The sequence below is a fragment of the Pyxicephalus adspersus genome, chromosome Z, assembly GCF_032062135.1.
Source record: "Pyxicephalus adspersus chromosome Z, UCB_Pads_2.0, whole genome shotgun sequence".
NCBI lineage: Eukaryota > Metazoa > Chordata > Amphibia > Anura > Pyxicephalidae > Pyxicephalus > Pyxicephalus adspersus.
In genome coordinates, this window is record NC_092871.1 from 34,912,649 (window position 1) to 34,933,996 (window position 21,348).

General features: G+C 36.9%; 2 protein-coding genes across 8 annotated transcripts in view; one reads left to right on the plus strand and one right to left on the minus strand.

The window, feature by feature from the left end:
* The window catches only part of CAPN6 (calpain 6), a 47,141-nt gene extending 35,390 nt beyond the window's left edge, over window positions 1-11,751 (plus strand). For all 3 annotated transcript variants that reach the window (XM_072430201.1, XM_072430202.1, XM_072430200.1), the window contains exons 11-13: window positions 6,945-7,066; window positions 9,327-9,463; window positions 10,988-11,751. In XM_072430201.1, the coding sequence (XP_072286302.1) occupies window positions 6,945-7,066; window positions 9,327-9,463; window positions 10,988-11,170 (442 nt within the window). In that variant the 3' untranslated portion in view covers window positions 11,171-11,751. The remainder of the gene's footprint in view (window positions 1-6,944; window positions 7,067-9,326; window positions 9,464-10,987) is intronic.
* A 1,037-nt stretch (window positions 11,752-12,788) lies between these two features.
* PAK3 (p21 (RAC1) activated kinase 3) overlaps window positions 12,789-21,348 on the minus strand; it is a 139,548-nt gene continuing 130,988 nt past the window's right edge. For all 5 annotated transcript variants that reach the window (XM_072430205.1, XM_072430206.1, XM_072430203.1 and 2 more), the window contains 2 exons: window positions 20,205-20,342; window positions 12,789-19,000 (listed from right to left, as the gene is read on the minus strand). In XM_072430205.1, coding sequence (XP_072286306.1) covers window positions 18,911-19,000; window positions 20,205-20,342 — 228 coding nt within the window. In that variant the 3' untranslated portion in view covers window positions 12,789-18,910. The remainder of the gene's footprint in view (window positions 19,001-20,204; window positions 20,343-21,348) is intronic.

A 21,348-nucleotide genomic window follows, 5' to 3' on the forward strand; every position in this document is an offset into this window, starting at 1 on the left:
AGGGGAATACCGGTATGAATGGCACATGAGTGATCAGAAGGAGAATAATCTTTCAGAATCTTTTTTTCTAGATTTTCCTCCTTTAAAATTGGGTGCGTCTTATATTCCCGAGCGTCTTATACGGCGAACAATACGGTACTTATTTTTGACTCCTGGCATACAATTTCCATGTAGAAGATATTACAAAGTGTTTTGATGCACTATTAAACAGATGGTCATTATGATTGCTGAGTTTTAGTTCATAAGGTGGTGGAATTGCATCTGGAGTAATAAATAATATACCATGATGGATTTCAGAATTAATATTTAGCTTAGAGCTACAGGCTTTCATTTTTTTTTTATTTGATTTATTTACACACTTTACTTTTTGCATGTTATGTATGCTGTCTATTAATATATGTTTTTTCTACCAATATTATTTCTGCTGGCCTATACAGGTAGTACCCAGGGTATGGACATCTGACATATGGACACCTCCTATATACGAACAGGGTTTCCCTGCTCACTGTGTGTAGAACGGAGGCTTGAAGGGGGGAGGGGACGGTTGCATGACTTGCAAAAGAAACCTTTTGCTAAACTCATCTGAGGTTGTGGGTGATCTTAGGAGGGTGAGCCCTTTCTTAATGACCAAGATAAACTCTGCAAGTGTTTCTTTTTGCATATAAAAGCACAGCTTGCTCCAGATGTTAATGAATGTCTAGGCTTCATTAAAGTTTTTTTTTCTTGCTTTGTGATTACCTTACAGTGAGGATTTTATACAGTACCTGACACTATGCTGTCTAATAATATGTTGAGACAAACATCTCTCCTATTTGAATTAATTAAAATAATGTATCTGTTCCAACTTACATACAAATTCAACTTAAGAACAAACCTACAGTCCCTATCTCATATATACCCTGGGGACTACCTGTATTTTGCAATGGAAATGGCCACATAGTGGTTACTGAAGAAGGAAACACACATACAAACATAAATCTAGTGTTATTTTATTTCAATATTTTGATATCTCCCAATAACCATTTGAATTTTCCTCAGCAAGAGGCTGTATTTGTGATATATGCATTTTTCACAATACATTGCAATCCGAATGCTAAACCATCACATCAGTGCTGTGATATAGGAAATGTACATTATCTGTGTCTATCTTTTTATATGAAATTTGAGCAATGTCAATCTGAAAGCCCAAATCAAAGATTTAATACCAGAAGTACCACAGCTGGTGGGGGGGGGGAGGGATCTTTGATGAATACACCCTACATCTTAGCAACACACTGTTACTTTGCAATATTTACTGTAATATACTTTTTTATAAGGTCTAGGTTGAAAATTGGGTTGATTGTGATATACCTGATGATTGTAGCCATGTGACAAATCACAGTCATCATGCTATTAAAATAAAAATTCTCACCAGTGCATTAAAAAACACATCAATGCAAATAGTGTGATCCAATCCTAAAAATCACACATGCCATTACCTGGATTTTCTGTACTGGAGACTTCTATTTATATGCAAAATGTCACAACATGGGGATTCTTGCTTTTCATTTAAAATTTGCAGAAAAAACAACTATTGGCTATAATAAAATGACAGTGTCTCCTTAAAGTCCACCTCTGACCAACTTATCCTCATTCTCCACACAATCAGCAGCTGTTTCAAATAAGAGTAGCATTAGGACTAGTGGAAACATGTGCTGAATGTCAAGATCTCAACTGAGGTCCTTCTAGATCATGCACAGTGGTGGTCATCTGGTCTTACCACAAACCCAACCCAAGCCTAATTCACACTAACTGTTCTGCTGCAAAATTTTTGTTTGCATATCCCCTCCCCCCCCCCCACCCCACCCCCCTCATTGTGCCTGATTAGGTTGTTGTTGCTCTTTTTAGGTGGATATATACACCTTCTCTAGAGAATAAGTATTATTAGCTATAAAAACATCAGTATATATATATATATATATATATATATATATTGCACTAGACATTTCATTCAGCCCAATTTTTTTAATATAATAATTAACTTGTATATATATAGTGTTACAATTTTCTCCTCACAAAGCTTTGGCAGGAGAGAATGTGTGTAAACACCAGGGTACAACTGGTCTAAAATAAAAACAGATGTAAACAGAGTGAAGTTATGCAATGACGGTGTGAGAAGTCTGTTATTGGAGCTCCGTGGCTATCTGGACTACTTTGGCATCCCTGGTCTTTTGACCCCACCACAATCTCTACCTGATGCCTAAGTCATGGAAATCAAAGGGCTTGAGTAAATCATCTGCCCACTCGAGTTTATTAAAGTATTATTAAAGTAATTTTTACCCTCCAAATCAGCCTGAGCCTGCGGACATGGCCTCTGCCACGATGGTGCCCTAATGTGCATCCACATCACACCATGCAGATTACACCGATACAGACCTGGATGTATCGCCATCACCCACCCAGTCTTCACCCCCACACCCACACTTAACTTGGATTCTGCAAGCACTCCTGCATTTCATACCATCCAAAGAAGACATAGAATCTTTAGTCATTCGCATAGAGTGCACCATGGGGAAAGAACTGGAAACCCTGGTGCAACACGTCACTGCTATTGATGGAAAGGTAGCTGTGCTGGAGCACTCCTCTTCACAGGTGTTATCCAGGATTTCTGCATTGAAGCCTCACAAACGGTAGTACAATCTATTATATCTTCACTTACCCTCAGGGTAGATGATCAGGAAAATATGGGTGGCAGCAACAACTTGTGGCTTAAAAGGCATACCTGAAGCAACAGAAAATGTGGATTTAATACCTACAGTTCAAGCTGTGCTCAATCTGACCCTAGGTCGCCCTGCAGGAGATCATATAGAGATTGACCAGGTACATAGAGTGGGACCGAGAAGAGGCAGCACTATTGATCGACCTAGGAACATCCTGTTTGGATGGGAACACTACTTCACTCTAAAGGAGCAAATTGTTCGTTAGGCCTGAAAAAAGGGCCCACTGATTTTGATGGAGCACAGGTTCACATATACCCTGACCTGTCCAGTCACACATTATTGATGCGCTGTATGCTGCAGCCTCTCCTGGAGCTTATCACAGCTCATGCGGCTCAAACTGCCTGAAACTGTCGAAGGAACCCATAGGAAACTCTTTCAGTTCGGTCACGTCCGGAGTCAACAGACAAAGGACAAGGCCTGCAACACCTCCAACTGTGCGGCCACCTGCTTCCTCAGCTGCATCAGAGATATGCGTTTTTGATTTGTTACCCTTGGTGTTTTCTCTTTTATACACAGACTCCTGCTACCTCCCAACATAGCTCGAAAGAATGGGTAAAATGCATCCTACAGCGTGTTGCAAGTGGCATTTTTACTTTCCCTACAAGATAACGTGTAAATTTGGGACTGGACACTGATCTACTGGGCCCCGTCTCTTTTTGAATGCTTCAGTGATGAGTAGACCTGTCACTAACTTTTCTCACCATTAAATAAGGTATCTCTGTTCTGTTGCTATGTTCTGAATAGTCACCTAATCATAGCCAAACCTTTGGGCCTAACACTGCGTACAGTTCAGTATGTTTACTTTACTTGTATGAGCCTGTTTTATATATTGTCTCTCATTGTGTTATACTAAATCAATGATGTTTCTTACTGCACTATTGCTGAAGGTGAATCCTCCTGGTGGATTGCAATATCCCCTGCTTTACTTTACAGGTATTGGTTTAAAAGTTGTGGTGGTTAGTTTATATTTGCATCATTGGTCCCCTGGATTGCCTACTTTACCTCCAATTAGGTTACTCTACCTCTTATAGAGAACAGAGTTTGTTACAAACAGTGCAGGACCTAATATTGATCAAGGTCCTATATAGATAGGAACTTTCCTCCCCCTTCTTTTCCCTTTAGATCTGATTCTCTCCCTTTTATTTTTAATATTTATTATTTTTACCCTCAGAGTGCGTATGTATATGTTCCTATTAGGTCCATACCATAGCACAGGAAATGTCGCTTAAAGAGCTCACAGATTGACACCTATTCTGAGTATAATAATCTACCCTGATCAAAATGAATTCTTTCCGCGAGGCTAGAGATAACACAATCAGATCCCTAAACATTATTGACTGTGCCCAATCTCATAATATTCCGTTAATCTTCTCTCCACGTATGCAGGGAAAGTGTTTGTTTGGGTGAATAGGCTTTCCTCTGCACCATACTTCAACATCTAGGGCTTCCCAAGCGTTTCCAGCAGTGGATTCAGGCACTGTGCTCGATGCCAACTGCACAAGTCAGAATCAATGGAGAATTGTCAGATTCCTTCTACGTTACGAATGGGATGAGACAGAGCTGCCCCCTTTCTCCCCTTCTCTTTATTCTGACAATGGAACCTATGAATATAAAAGGTATCACTATTGGGGCTGTGGAACACAAGGTTGCCGGATGACCTGCTTTTTATCTGTCATCCCCATTTCAAGACAATCCCAAACTTACCTAAAGAGCTTCAATGTTATACAGAGTTGTCTAACTATAATTTTAACCTGCAAAAGTCGGAAGCTTTAAATGCTTATTTCCGCATAGAGTACAGAGGTTGCTATCCCCAAACTACCCCTTTAAGTGGGCGACTTCTTCCAATTAATATTTAGGCACCCAAATCCCCGCTCAACTAATGAGGATAGTGGAACCTAATTTCATCCTACTCCTCCATAAAATAGGAAGGACCTCTAAAAATGGACTACGAATACGAATTGCCGGTACTGAATGCCTGGCGCTCCATTCAACTTACCTATTTTCTTAGATCTCTTCCACAACCTTCCCAATTTGTACACCCACTTATACAGTTGGAATCGCTTTGTGAATACCAAACAGCTTTCAGGGGCACACTTTCCTACACCTATCCAAGTCTTATCTCAACACTGCTTGCTGATGCTCTGTCTTTTGTGGCGAAGTGGGAATCGGATCCTGGTTTTCCGCTTACGAAGCCAGCAAGATATGATGCTTTATTTTGATCATGAGGCCACCATTTGTAATAAGTACCAAGAAATTAATTATAAATTGATCATTAGATGGTACATTACGCCAGGTAAACTGGCTAAAATATACCCTCATACAGATACAACCTGTTGGAGATGTAAAACAGCTCCTGGTACTCTGTTACATATTTTCTCGGACCTGTCCATGGCTTATCCCCTTCTGGGGGTCTGTGGCAAGACTAACACATGAACTCACATCAGTGGACATACAGGAGAAGTTGAATTGGTACTCCTTCACATTTCCACCATGATGAGGAAGCAATACAAACACTCACTTCTGCGAAATCTGGTGAATGCCGCAAAAGCGTGTATACCGTCATGCTGGAAAAGTGAAACGCCTCCAATGGTTGGTCAGTGGTTAGAAAGGTTGGGGGATATCTACCGTATGGAGGATATGATATCCACTGATACTGGTAACATAGAAAAATGAACCCATTCAAGAAGAACAACCTTCTTACTTTAATGCTTTAATGCAGCAGACACAAAATTTCTAGTGGAAATACCAGGCCTCAGGAATGTTAAAACTGATGCAAAACGACACATTTTAGAAGATGAGTAGTAATGTAGTACATGTTGTGTCCCCCCCACCTCCCTGCCTCTCCGCCCTCCCCCCTATACTTACCTGCCCGTATTTATCCATTTGTTAATATATGCTGTTCTGTTTTAAGTTCACCAAATGTAACTAAGTTACTTCAGGTACCTTGTTATCAGAAAGAACTGTTTGTATTTGCTATATTTTTTGCCATTTTTTTTGTAATGGATATGTTGTAATTTTAGCTAAAGAGTTGTATGTACCGTATTTGTCGCACTTTAAGACGCACCTGACCATAGGACGCACCTAAGTTTAGAGGACGAAAAAAAGAGAAAAAATATTCTGAACCAGTATTATATTATGCAGTTCTCTACCCTTCTACATGGAGCATGTCCTATCATTACGGCCCCCTCCTGTGTAGGCTTTACCTACTGTGTTCCCCTGCACCAAGCAGCCCCATGAATGTCTCCTCTCCCCTCCATGACACATTTGTGTTACCCTGTCCTGTGTGTCTGGTGTCATTACTTGTCCTTTGTGTCCAGTGTCATTACCTGTCCTGTGTGTCCGGTGTCAGGGCTGTGAGCAGTGGGTGGGCTCTGCAAGCCGGACTCTCATCTTGCTGACCATGTCCGGTGACCCGGTAGCCGCTGAAGGTACTGCAGCAAGCGCTGACTGTGCAGCAATATTCGCTCCATAAGACGCACACTTTCCCCACACTTTTGGGGTGAAAAAAGTGCGTCTTATGGAGCGAAAAATTCGGTAATTGTTGCTGACAGAGTCTCAATATAAAAATTTAAATATAAAAAAAAACAAATGCAAACTATGAATACCATTAATAAGCCTATAAAAAGCTGTAACTATCATCAACAAATAATATTTTGATTAAGCAGTATTGATATAGTGCAAGCATATTACGCAGCGTTGTACATTAAATAAGGGTAGCAAATGACGGACAGATACAAACAATGACAAAGAAGAGCTTACAATTGAAGAGGTGGGGGAAGTAGCACACAAATGGTCATAAAAAAGTACCACAGGGTAATTTTTCAGAATTGAGGTCCTGGTGATGCCAGCAACAGATTGTGCCTGTATTATATGTAGAAATGGCTGAAGCCTATGTGGAAGGGTGACAACGTAAATTGGGATTCAAGGATAGGTTGTTGTAATAAAAAAATAGGAAATGTCTAAATAAGAACCCTTTTACCAGGATCACCAAGTATTAAAGGTACAGATTTAAAATATTGAAAATAATGCTTAATACAATAACACAGTTCATTGTATGTAAGAGTTTGGTGATTTTCAATGTTTAATAACATCAATCTTAACATTTAGGAAAAGTTACACATTGGCCAATAAAAAAATATAAGGATGGACCAGTTACAGTATTGAAAGGTCTAATATGTCTTGCAGGGAGCTTCTGCTTGATAAACCAAGTATGACCTGCTGGAACATGCTATGGGGATACCCTAAAGGAGTCACACAGGTGTCAATACGGAGTGTGGAAGGAGTAAACCAACAGGGAGTAACTGAAGGTAACAGCATGCAAATATACATATATTGACCATATTGGGTATGAGCAATACACATTAATTCCCATCCTGTATAGAAAACAAGAAAAAAATACATAGTTTGGAACAAAATGAGACAGAGACTGGGTTTTTAGGTGCCTACACTTGTCAGAAATGTGGACAATTATTTTAAAGTGAAGATGATTGTAAAGATTATAGCAAAATCATTCCTAACATGAATTTTTAATATAAGCTGTTTTTCCTGGTCCTCTGGTACACAGATTTGTAGGTATTATTTAGGACATGTGTATATATTTTTTATGAATCTGCTATCAGCTTTCAAAACATTTTTTAAGGATCTGGAATGCCGTATTTAAAAATATAATTGGATCCTATTGATCAGAGCTTTCTTTTATTTATGTTTGTTTTACTGTTGCATGTTACTTGGCTTTTATCTATTTATGAAGGCCAATAGGACTGCATCTCCACAACAGGAGTCAAACTATTAAAATGACCAGTCAGAGTCTGGCTTAGAGCCACTGTCTTGGGGGGTTGGGGGATTTTCCCAACAAGGACACAAACAGAAGCTAACAAGATTTTAGACTTTTATAGCTGTCAGTGACATAAACGGATGTTAAAAGTAATACTTACCAATGAAAAAAAGATGAAAACTAGATTTTCTGTGCTGTTTGTGTTTCTTTTGGGAAGTCTTCCCATGATGTCCTGGTGTAACCTCATCACATCTTTACACTGATAAAATGAATGGAAATCTATCCCTTAGGGTATTTGACAGCAATAACATTTTTGTGAAAGTTCTAATGTCCCTCCAGTCTATTAACAGTGTTTTATATTTTGAATTGTGGTTTGTATAAATGTTTGAGAAATGATGCCTCTTTTGTTTTGACACTTTAGGCTCTAACAGCCTCACTTTTGGAGAAATTTTCCTAAACTTACTTTAAAAAGTCTTTAAAAAGAAAAAGCAGCAATAGAAAAATGTTTTCTAGCTGATAAGGTTAAGGTAAACCTGTCAGGCTTTTAATACTGTTGTTTAGGGGAAAGTTCACCTAACCTCCCCTGCCAGCAATAGAGGACATTTAGTAAAGAACTGCAACAAAAACTTAACAGAGCTTTTCACATTTTCTCCCTATGAGCCAAGGTAAAAATGAATTGATTTAAACTTAATGTACTAAAAACTACCAAAGACCTAGAGCACAAAACACTGTAAGCAAAAACTAAAAGGATTTTGAAAAAGAGGCAAGGCCTTACTTTGTAGCAGATACATGGATAGCAGTTTGACAGCAGAAGTGTGTGCTTTGTTCAGGGACCAAAATTTAAAAATTGAAAATAACAATATTTTCTATTACAGCTTGCTGGCCTTGTGGACATGTGTATAACCCAAGAAATTGATATAGGCAATCATATGAGTAACTTGTTGTTGTTAATTGGCTGCAAATATTTTTTCAATTGATGACCTTTAAGTTTTTGCTTACTGGAACAGAAAAAATATCCACCTTAACTTGCTATCAAGCCACCTGGATCAAAGATAAAAATGTTAGTCTTTTTAATATTTTTAAAAACATTGGGCCTGACCTATTAAAGTTCTCCAAGGCTGGAGAAGATATACTTTCATCAGTTAACCTGGGTGATCCAGCAAACCTGGAATTGAAAACATTTGCTAACAAATGGCAAATGTCTTTTAAGAAATCCATTCCAGGTTTGCTGGATCACCCAGCTTCACTAATGAAACTGTATTCTCTCCAGCCTTGGAGAGCTTGGAGAGCAAAGCAGTGCTATCATAATTTCCTTTCTAATTTTGCAATTAAAGTAGATCTAAAACCAAAAACATTTTTGTTTTAGTAGGAAAGGCTTTTTTAAGATTCATGTGTTAATAAAAAGTTTTCCCTTTAAATTTTGAACTGTGGACTCAGCACAAAATGATTGAAAATTGGGTGTCTTTCCAGTGTGTGGAAAATCTCATTTTAGAATTTGCCCTCATTTTAATTACCTGGTGATCAGAACAATTTAAAGAGATTGAATGTTGATAGCACGGATATATTTTTCTCTTTTGTTACACTTTAATTGTTGGAAATTTACCCATTTTGTTCTGATTTATTGCAGTTTCCCTGGACCTCATTTTTCTGTTTACAATACCTGATAATGACTGCCTCTGTTGTTGATGTGCATGCAAGCCTTAAATTTTGTCTTATTGATCTATATTAACTCCATTGTTTCTTCACATTATTGAAAGATTTACATAGAAATAATGTGTTATCATTATTTTTAGGATCTAAAATTTATGTTTTTATGAAATGTGAACATAAGATTGTCACCTCTCAAGTCAATCCAAATGGCACTAATACTCTTTTTGACATGAAAGCAGTCTTCTACCGCAGGAGCATCAACAAGCCAATTGCTGTCCAGGTACACGACTGTTTAACAATGCAAAGAAAACATGACAGTGCATGAACCTCCTTAAAATAAAAAATAGTGAGGTACCGAAGATTAAATCACAGCCATCCATAACCAAGCTTTAGAACCTTAAAAGGTGCTCTATTTAAAGTTTATGCTATGCTAGGCACATGTAAATAATGACCTTTCATAAAGCTACTGGAATCAACAATTAAGCTGATAGCCAAATGTATAGAACTTCCATTAAGTTTTAAGCTGCTGTTGGCAGAGGCAGCCATGATGTCTGTAACTCCTCTTTGCACTTTCTCCTCTTACTCTGTTTGATTTTTACCGGTGTTTAATAGTTTTTTGTTTACCTATATTACTGTCCTAATCTTTGGACTCCTTTAACTTTAATAAGGGCAGCACTATCGAGGATATTAGTACATCTTATTGTTTGATAGAGACACCATGGATGGAAAGATCATGATTATTGTCAGCTTTATGTTGAGTAAATATAGTCCCCATTATAAACCTTAAACACCCTTACTCACAATTGCAATGTATGCTAAGTACTAAAAAAAAATCGGGCTCAGACTAATTCTGGTCTGAATTCTGAAAAAAATCGGAAATCCAGAGATGGAATTCATATTTTTTTAAGTTTTTTTTGGGTGAGACTTGGAACTCATTAGTTATTTGTAGCTTAGCCAATGCAGCTGGTAGATTTTGACACCCCCCCCCCCCCCACACACACACATACTTGTCATTGACAGGTATAGCATATGGCTCAGGAAAACTAGCTGCAAGGTGTTGACAGTGCACCACTAACAATGTATGTAGTTGCAGTAGTGAGAAGAGAAACTTTGCTACATCTTTATGTCCTGTAGGTTGTTCCCTGAGTTGTGAGTTATTATTGGCTTTGCCACAATTTAGTACATATAGCCAGGGCATGACTTTATTTATTACTCACTCAGTGGTTCTAGAAAAGTCTGTGAGATTCTTTCTAGAACACTTATTTATATTCTGTAGAAAATAATTTGTTATCCGATGTAAACAATGTCTAGAACAGTGATTTTCAACCACTGTGCCGCGGCACACTAGTGTGCCATGAGAGATCTTTAGGTGTACCGTGGGAAATTATCTAATTACCATTGTCGAGTGTCTGTGCTGTAGTGACTGGCAGAGTAATGTAATACTCTTCCATGTCAGTGGGTGGCAGTAGGTAACATAGTTTTCTTGTTCATTCTTAGAGACAAAAGAATTAGCTACAGAGTGTAATTTTGTAACATTTTTGATTTGTGGTGTGCCGCAGGATTTTTTCAATGTAAAAAAATGTGCCGTGGCTCAAAAAAAGTTGAAAAACACTGGTCTAGAATACCTGTACACTAATCATTCTGTTTACTGAACACAACTCATGGCATATTTGTGCTTTCCTAGAATTGATTACTGAATCACTGCATGGACTGAGCACCTCGAGCAATGACTCAGTATAATACATTAAGACAGTGTTGACTGCATTATCTTAACAAAGCTGGCTTTATATTCTCTGACTCTTAGATCTGGAGGAGCAAGCTCATGTGTGACCAATTTCTCGGCCAAGTGCTCCTGGCTGCATCGCCTAATGACCCACAAGAAGAACAGGCTCTCCAGCTGTATAACAAAGATGATCGGGAAGCAGAAGAGATGCCAGGATGGGTAAATGTCAAGGTTGTCTCTTCGAATGACCTGCTTGAACTATGAATATGAGATCATCCTCCAGACACAGACAGTGCTGCAAGCTAGAGACAGTCTACAGAGAACTACAGTCATGTACAGAGAACGCCTCTGTTCACACATATAGGCCCTAGAGATCTGCATCTATGCTGTACACCAGATTATTCATAAAGCATACCCATCAGTATTTACTTTTGTAATCATTCTACAGAACAACACCAGCTGTCACAAAATGATTGTATTTCTGCATGCCATAAATTCAGATTGTATTACCAGTATAGTGTTTACAGAAAGCAATGTGAGCATATAGCTATAAATACTTTTTCCATCAGGGCTTGCAACGGAGCTATATTTTCCACTTAATTACTGTCTCCTATTAGTGAAAAAAGACATCTAGAAAAGGAAACATTTAAAGTGTTTGGGGAATTTCAACTGAAAAAACACACACATCACACCATTTTCTATAGGTGAATATAGCGGTCCAATACACTACTAGATTACCCAGCATTGCCTCTCACACACCTGGAACATTCAAGTGTATGTAAACCCTGACCAGGAACTGCTCCTATTTACTGTATGCTCTGTGTAATAAAGGCTGTAAGCACTTAGTTTGATCTTGTCAGAGCTGATTTGTGTCATCTGCACACTAAACATGTTACATCAGAACCTTCCTAGTTCTTCTTTTTTGGATTACAGAATAATATTTACATTGTAGAGAAATGCCAGTCTGACAACATTCAGTAAAAAAAAGCTTTGTGTTGTCACCTCACAACAGGGCTTGTTGCAAACGTTGGTTGCGTTTCTGGCAGATCAGCAGGTTTACATTTTGAACTTAGAGGGTATTTTAAGAGTTAAAAGACCAGAAAATAATCATGTATTGCAGATGTGTTACCTTAAGGCGGTACATAAAGTTTTCCAATCACTTTGATGTTACTTGCAGTAATCTTTCAGTATCTGCTTAGCCCCATCTGTTATCCAGTAACTTACATAACGTTTTAATTTCGATTGACACCCCAATTTCTAAGGCAAGGCACCTGTTACGCATCCTACCAGTTAACTGCAGTGTGGGTCATTAAAAGAACTAGCACTGGCAGACCATTCATTTTCTGCCTTAATGTCTAATAACTACAGTTAAACTCCACACAAATCTAAATGGGTCGTAATAGACATAGTAGATTGTTTTATTTGCATTAAATTATCTTTCATTCCATAAACCAAGATGAGAATTTGGACAATGGCTAGGTATAAGGTTTGTCCTTCGTTTCATGACCCTACCCATCATGCAAAAGCAGGTAATTCCCAGTGGGTATGCAAGGTAAAGGCTGGGGTGGAAATTGTGTAGCTTCCACATAATGTACTAAGGCATGAAAATTTTCCATTTACCCTATCGTGGCTTGTAAATTGATCAAGTGACTTTTGTCCAGTGACAAAGAAATGACAGCATTCACTTAGCATATTTATAAGTAATATATGTTTTTTTTTATTTCACATTCATCCACTTTTGGGGTATTTCTTTATATGTTTAAACCATATATTTTTTCAAAAATAAAATATGTTAACATTCTCCCTTATTCAGAGACATTTATTATAGTTTTTGAAAGTAAAGTATGTCCTTTAGTTATTCCAGAAATTAAAAACTTCAAACCATGGTATTTCTAAATTTTATTCACAATACTGCAGGTCCAGATTTCAAACTGCAATATTTTATTTTTACACTCAAGACACAGTCATGCACAATCCATGTTTCAATTTTTCTATTGCTTCAACCACAATTTAAATTAAAACCTCCAAAAAAAAAGGAATCTTTGTTTAAAAAAAATAATAAAGTAGTCGCTGAGGTCTTCAGATCATACTGTATTCTCAGCGCATAACCAACATAAATAACTTATTTCCAATTTAAAAACAAAAAACAAACTTTCCTTCAAAAAGTTACAGAATGATATCACTACACATTTTGTAATTTACAGAGAACACACCCTAAAAAAAGAGGAATGTACAGCAAATGTGTTACAGTTGAGAGAGACAACGGGAATATGTCATAGTAATAACACCGGATTTCCCCCTAAAATTTCCTCGTGTTGTTTTTCATTCCTGAAAGTTTGCAAAAATGACAAGTCATCTAATCACAGTACGGAAAAAAAAGACAATAGAGGTACCCTGTGAAATATATTTTCTTGATTTTGCTCCCAGTCAAAAAGTTTGAGTTGTGTCTGTTGCAAAACTATAATTCTGGGTATTGATATTTTTCTGTGACATATTGGTCACATACACACGTTATATTTTTTTTTGAAGAATGCAATACATGAGACATGATCAGAGAATGATGAAAAAATGGACAATTTTATATAACAGTGTTATTTCTTTTTTCTTTTTTTTACTCTGCATACAAAATTTGAGAAAGGCTCTACCACAAATGAGAAATTGTGCGTCTTAAGAAAATAAAAGAAACAAAGGGGTTTCAAATATGGAGCAAAAAGAACATTTGTTCATAGCAGATGTGGGTCCTATTTGGCTTTTACGTACACATTTATTTACCATAAAAAGTTTTTTTTTTTTACTTTGCACAGAGCAGCTGTTAAATTTTAGGTATAGTTGGTCTGTTCTTTATTACAAGTGGTGGAAAATAAATAAATAGATAAAGGCTCAGTGAGACTGCTTAAGTTATGACATGAAATTTTAGAACATCCATCCAAAGAGAAGTCCGCCGACTCCTTAGATTGGATATATAGGATATAGGCTGTATGCATGTTCCTTCACTTCATTTAAAATACTGCCTTACATATACACTGGTAAAAAATATGCCATATGATAAGGTAAAATTGATGAGAAAAACAAAAATATATTTTTCCCCTTATTAGTGCCAAAACAATAATATTCAGTATTTATGTTACCCAGGTGTACCATCATAGCAAAGTTTGTGCCTTCATTAAAACATACAAGTGTAAATGTTTTTTTTCATCAAATATATGACCACTTGAAGATCACTTAGGCATAAATACAAAAATTGAACCAGAAAGCCACGAGATCTATGTACAGTACTTCTTAAATTGAAACAATGAATATTTCTTAAGAACCAGTATGAAGAATTTCTAGCTGTTATATATATGACGCACACTCAACCATTAAACAATCGAAGATGTGATAGAAACAAAAGGGCCACACTAAAGATTGAGGCCATTGGTATTTCAGCATAGATGTCCAAAAAAACAAGAATCAAATGTGTTTTGGGGGCTATGGGGTTACATTTTCATCCGGGGCCATACTGCTCATGTGAGTGGAAGGTTGGACATGTGTAGGTCAATGGGGGGTTTATTCAACCCAGGAATTTAATTGCTCATTAAGTCCTAAATCAGCCCCCTCTTATTCTGTTACACCAATCTTACAGCCCATTCAAAGTAGCAGTTTAAGCCAATAAAGTAGAACCCTTGAGCGCTCAACATGTGGTGGATTGTTGACTTAAAAACAAAGGTTTGGATTTGAAACCTTTGGTGTGTTCCTTCACACATGAAAAATCATGTCAAGCTCAATGTCTTCTTGTTCAGTTGTATTTAATATATATAATAAAAAATCAGCAAAAATATATAAAAGAAATAAAAAAGAACGACTTACATATGTGTAGGTATATGGTAAAACTAATGTGAACATAATTTAAGCAATTCCTTTACTTAATGCTTGATTTTTGGAGGTCTGAAAAAAGATTTTGTTGAAAGTTCTATTTTCTCTATCTGTACACATTGTGGATTTATCTTATATCAATGTAAATATATTGGACATTTGGGAATATGTTTTTTATACCGGTGGATCTGACATTCACCAAACATTCACTACAATTAAATCTATATGGTGCACAAGTTTTGAATAATAGCGATGTATTCATCTGTGAGATGTCCTTTTGTGTTCCTATGAATGCAATAAAGTGTAATATTAGAGCTAAAGTTTTTTAATGGAATGGGTGTATGTTAATGGCTGTCTGTATCCCCATTGGGCAGGTCTCTCCTTACTTACTATTCCAATGATGATGGTCACCAAAATAGAGGTAGATAGGAATCTCTCCAATTTTTTTTTTTATTTTTCAGTATAGAGTTAGGATGGTTTGCACTCGGGATTTGGGTTCGTATTGCTACCTGTGCACCAGTGATTTTTTACACCAAGATGGAAAGTTGGGGAAATTCAAAATGTTAGAGTTGTCTCTAGAGCAGGAAGTGAGAAAGAGCCCTTTTTTTGGTCTTATTGTATAAATCATCAACACATCACAACAGAAGGACACAGTGGAGCAATGAAGCTTTGATGTGCTGTGTATGTTTCCTAGAAGGAGAGATTATGTATTAATTTGTATTACATTTTACATCACTTCAGCACTCAAGCATTTGAGTGGAGCTGTCATCCCTCTAAAAAAACCTTTTTTTCAGACAGATATTTGAATTACGTAAATGTTTAAGGACAACTTCCAGAAGTCCTTTTTTTTCTTTTTTAGCACAGTAACAGTTGTCCCACATAGCTGACAGGCTATTGATACAGATAATTACAATAGGCAAATATGAAGTTCTGTAAAATGAGCTAGTGCAGAGCTGTCCAACTCTAGTCCTGGAGGGCTACATACAGGCCAGGGTTTTTTTGTAAACAGTCATTTTCAGATGCTTAATATACGTAGAAGCAACTGCAACCAGTTAAAAAAATTAAATGTCATGTAAGCTGAAAAACATACTAAACATTCGCTTTACTGGAAAACTTTTCATGTTAAATAAAAAATAAAGCTGTCTGGTCATAAATATTTTCTAGCTTTTAGCATTTACCAGTTCAGTTCCTATGACAGTTGAACTCCAGTTCAACTGTCATAGGAACTGAGGTTCTTGCTTTGGACTGTTGAATGGCTGGTGTGCAGCTTGGGATCAGGAAGAGGAATGGTTTAGTACAGATTGGTGCAGAAACTGAGGCTCTGTATACAACATGTGTCCATTAGAATGAACATGGAGAGACAGAGAAATTGAAGATAAACACAGCTTCTTGCTTGAATAACAAGGCGTTTGTAAAATAGCAGTTACTCTTTCTCCTGGAACCTAATATGTTCGCAGTTGGCCTGAACTAGCATTGCTATTGTATACATATTGTTTAAATAATATATATTCTTATATATTAAAAATATAGGTGAAAAAAAGAGCTGCACCATAAATGGAAGTGAAAACTTTTCTAACCAGAAACCTGTGTTTTTTTATATGAGGCATAGTATTTGAATGTCTATGCCAATAATATGACATACCCTATAACTCCATTTTTCTCTTACGTTGTGTAAAATACAACAAGGATGTTAAATGTCAACACTCTCAATTTTACTCTGATACAACCCCTTACCCTAGTCTGATTGGTTGTTATAGGTTAACACAATTAGTATGTCACATCTCCTTGCACTGCTTAAATTAGGAAACCAAAATTCTGTTCTAGGTTAATCTATCCTTCCTAGATACAATTAAAAATGACAAATAATCCAATCATAGTAAGAATCCAATCACATCATACATAAATAATGGAATCCTGGCACTAACAAATCTCTACATAAGGCCACTTACACCATCCAAGAATGTCACCTTTATAAACCTTAGAGCCACTGCTATACACTTGACAACATTTAACATTGTTAAGTTTGCCATAAAATTATTCCAGATGCAACCTGTGTCGTTGGCTTTTAGATAGGGATCAAATTCAGTGCCATAACAGCAAATCAGCAAGTCTTGCAAAGTCGCTAAAAGTTTAATTTTTAAAGGTAGCCTCTATTAAGACCCGAAAATAAGCCTTATGTTTTTTGTGGACAATTTAGTCTTAATCACAATTGTTTATGTTTTTCATCCAGATATAAAATTAGTAAAAATATAAAGACACAGCTGCCATGTTGCCAGTAATCTGTTGTTCTGGGAAAACCTACTGTTGTATCATTTGAATATATCGGCCCAGTAATCTCATTCTCACCAACTTTAAGAGTCATAATATCTCCTAAACAAAAAGAAAGTAAGTTGCAAAGTAAAGAATCACATGACCTGAGGATGTACAACCACCAAGAAGATCATGTTAAGAGCTTCATGGAATGTAGCAGCATTGGATCACTTACGATTTAAATTAGGGTAAACCGAGCTGACTTTCTGACATTAACACACTTATAATATTTCCTGAATAGCATTAGCAGTTCAATAATTAATTTTTCTTCTTTTCTGGAGTTGCTTCTTGTTTGCCTTCTACAGATGTTTGCAGACTAAAGGAGTATGCTTTATATTGCAATTCTAACTACTTTACTACCCTTTTCTGTTTTATTTACACAACCCCTAGTTTTAAGTGGTAAAGTGAATTTGTCATGTCAATTGTCTGTGTATTTGAGTGGAGCTTCAATTGTTTGTGGCCAGCCTTTTCAGTCACGACATCCTGCCATGTCACCATTTAAACTTACTATCGCAACAAAAAGAATGATACAGTTAGTGGAATTCATCACAAGTAGAAGGTTTCACACCCAGAATGTAAAAGAAAAGATAGGTATGTTGTGTATACACTCCACTAAGGCTGTATTTCAAATAATGTTTTCTTTATATATATATTTATAAAGTTTGTACATGGGAAATAGACCATTATGGTTTATTGGCACTTTTAACCCCATTATACAAAAAGTAATATGAGTAGCAAGCATTTTCAAAAAGAAAGTGCAATGGGTAAGAATAATGTGCAAGGAGTGGTACACCACAGCAACCAAACACATTTCGGTTCACTGAGCTATTTGGATCAGTTCAGAACAATTCTGATTGGCTGCTATGGTTATGACACTATTCACATCATCATTTCTATTTGCACTACTTTACTGCATAAGCAACATGATGGTACCAACAATTTTATGGGTTGAACCAGTGTATAACATACCATAGGACCCCTTTACTACGTACACATTTAATGGGTTGCAATGAAGAGCACACTATTGCATATGATGCCTTCAACAACTGCTAGGACTCCATTTCAAAATATAAATTCAGCCCATAAAATTACTTTTTGCCTATGCAGCATAGAACCTAGTCATGTAAGCCTGATGGGGATAACCTAGACAACCAAAGCACAAATAATATATCCCTGTGCAATAAAAGCCACAAGCCTTGTATGTAAACCACTTTGCAGCAAAAATCAGACTACATTACCCCCATGATGGATTGTGTAACCTCCATTTTATGGCTCCTTTGCATCAAGTTATACCTTCCCCTGTTCAATGGTCACTCTCACATGCAAAACTGTACCACAAGTAAACAGAACCTGTGTTGAAAACATGGAGATAAGACTATCAGAATAAATGGATGGTAAGATCCACACAGACCTAAGGACCTGTCAACATTGCTGCATATTTGTAAATGCAGAAAGATTTTTTTTTAGTTTCATTTGTTACCTTAAATACAAAGCAAAAAAAAGTAATGATGGAAAATTGTTTGCTTCTTATGAAAGTACAACCCATCTTTGAAAAATGTCTGCAGGGGATCAACGTTCGGGCGTGCAGCACCAAATTCCAACGTGCCAAGTTGAATGTTGTAGTCCTGTCCCTACTTACAAAAAAAAAAAAAAATAAAGTTTAAGGAATTCATAAGCGCAGGTAGAAGACACGAGTAGGTGCATCATGGTAGATCATGTCTCCCCACAACAGTAGCTGGTAAGCTCGTTAGTCCTGATGTGTGAGGGGATGAGGTTTTCTGATTCATCTGATTCTGAGTCCTGTGTTCTAATGCAGAGGTTACAACTTTGTGTCCACTGTAGCTAGCGGCTGCTGTTTTTAATGGCTTCCTTTGCTGCTATGATCAGTGGAGTCAGGCTAGAAAGAGGCTTGGCTAGTTTTAAAAATGGATGCTGAAAGACAAAGAAATAACTATTAAAAAACATTCTTATATGGAAAGGTTAATACATTCAAAGTGTACTTGTATTTGCATGGCCTAATTCATACATAAATTGCATGTATTTTTAAGTGTGCGCCCAGTGGGCCCTTCAAAATTCAAAAAAACACAAAACATACACATGTAAAAACTGGCACTGAAATAAGAAGAGCAAAGACCATGTGAAGTTTTGTGGCTCATTGACAGACTATAAGTAACAGCTGGATGTGTACACAAATGTATGTACAGTACATGCATATGTTAATTACAATAGGAGCAAAAAGCCATGAAGTCTCCAAATGGTTTATCATTTACCAACTTTGATATAACAGCTCAACAAAAAAAAAATGTTTTTCACTTGCCAAGGATTTTTCAATATATTTAGTGTATTTATGGTCTGCTGAATCCAGAAATAACATCAGTTTAATTGAATTGGCTCTAGTTCCTGTTATACAGGAATCAGAATAGACAATTTTACCAACAACAAATGTTAACACAGCAAATAATTATCAATCTTTATTTACACCGATGTTTAGCATGTTATATATTAAAAGTAGCCTTCTTTTCACAAAACATTTATTTGCCTTCTTTTTATTCAAACATTTTATTTTTTCACAGAAATATGAGTTCTTCAAAAAGAAGTTGTTTAAATGACCCTAATGTATTTTGCTGCATTTGTGGTGAATATTCTCAGCTAAACTCTCAGCAAAGAAACATTACAGAATTTGTGAAACAAGCATATCTTGCACATTTTGGTATTAAACTGGGGGACCAAGACAAGTATTGGGCTCCCCATACGGTATGCAAAACTTGTGTGGAGTATCTACGTCAGTGGAAAAATAGAAAACAGAAAAGCTTGAAATTTGATGTACCTATGGTATGGCGAGAGCCCAAAAATCCTCACATTTTAAATTTATTGTGTATTTACAATCTTTACTAAAAATAACAATAAAAATCATTAATGCAGTCCAAACATGATATGGGGGTCAAAAAACTGTAACGGTTTACTTTACCTGAACTGTCCCTAATGAAAAGTCTGAATTGAGATAGTAAAAGTGATACTTTAATATAGGGAGCTGAAAATAATATATAATACAACATTTTAGGTATTGTTAACATAAACCCCGTAATGCAACTGATAAATATGCATATATTCATACATGCAAACATATTACACTGACCTGTAGAAGCTCCTTGGCAGAACCTCTCCTGTCCACATCCATCTCTAGGCATCGGTTGAGGAAGTCTCTAAACACAGCTGACAGCCTCTCTGGATTCTGCAATTCTGGGGTTCCATTGGTTGCTATCAGGTACAGTGCCTAAACAAAGAACAGAAGCATTAACTTTTAAAATATAGATGTGTGTCCAAGCACAGAACTTGATAATTCTTCATACTTAGCACAGACCACAGTCTAACCACAAGACCAAGTCCTAACTCACAATTTTATTCAACATTGCCAACTAGTCGTGTAGTGCATCTGGCTTTTAAACTGAGTTACAAAATTAAAAGTGTTGAAACAAACATGTGAGGGATTACATGGAATGTTAGTGATTGGGTTATATAGCCATAAAATCTGACCATACACACACTAATAACAAGACAGCAATAAGACCAATCTGAAAATAAAATGAAGCAATCAATCCTTATAGATTTTAGGTGATAATCACTACCAATTGCTGAAAACAAGGGTTCTCCCAATAGATTTCTAGCCCCACATGTACTTATTGGAAATTCCCTGCATCATGATAATTGTTCCAAGACGGGCAGATGCCAACTGCTTGTTTATGGTCAGCTTGGAATACTGTAAAAAGGCCATGGCACAGATACCATAGTTGGATTCCTTCCTGCTGCCAATGTAACTTGTTAAAGATAAAGTAGTGAAGCCCTGTAAGAACTTCTGGATTACCCATAGAAAATTTCCAAAGACCCATCACTGCCACCACACATGAGGAAAATTGGATCTTTGGAAATCTGTAATCTTTAACTTAAAGCGTACCTAAACTCAGAATTTTTTTGTAGTGCAACATCTGTATTAAAAAAAAAAAAAAAAAGGGTGCAGCACCGCCCCCTAATTCTCAATTGCTTAGGCGATCAAGAACAATGGGAGTGCAAAGCCTCCCGGAAAACCTACGTCACGCATCCCGGGAGACTCGAGTGCTCATTCTGTGCATGCGCAGTGAGATCGGCAAGTCTTTTTCCCAAAGTACGTCACCAGATCTCGCGCCTGTGTCGGGTGATGTAGGAAGAAGAACCCAGAAGAAGAGGAGAAGAAGAAGTCGCCTTTGTAGCCGGCCCGAAGATGGATGCCGGGATGATGCAGGATC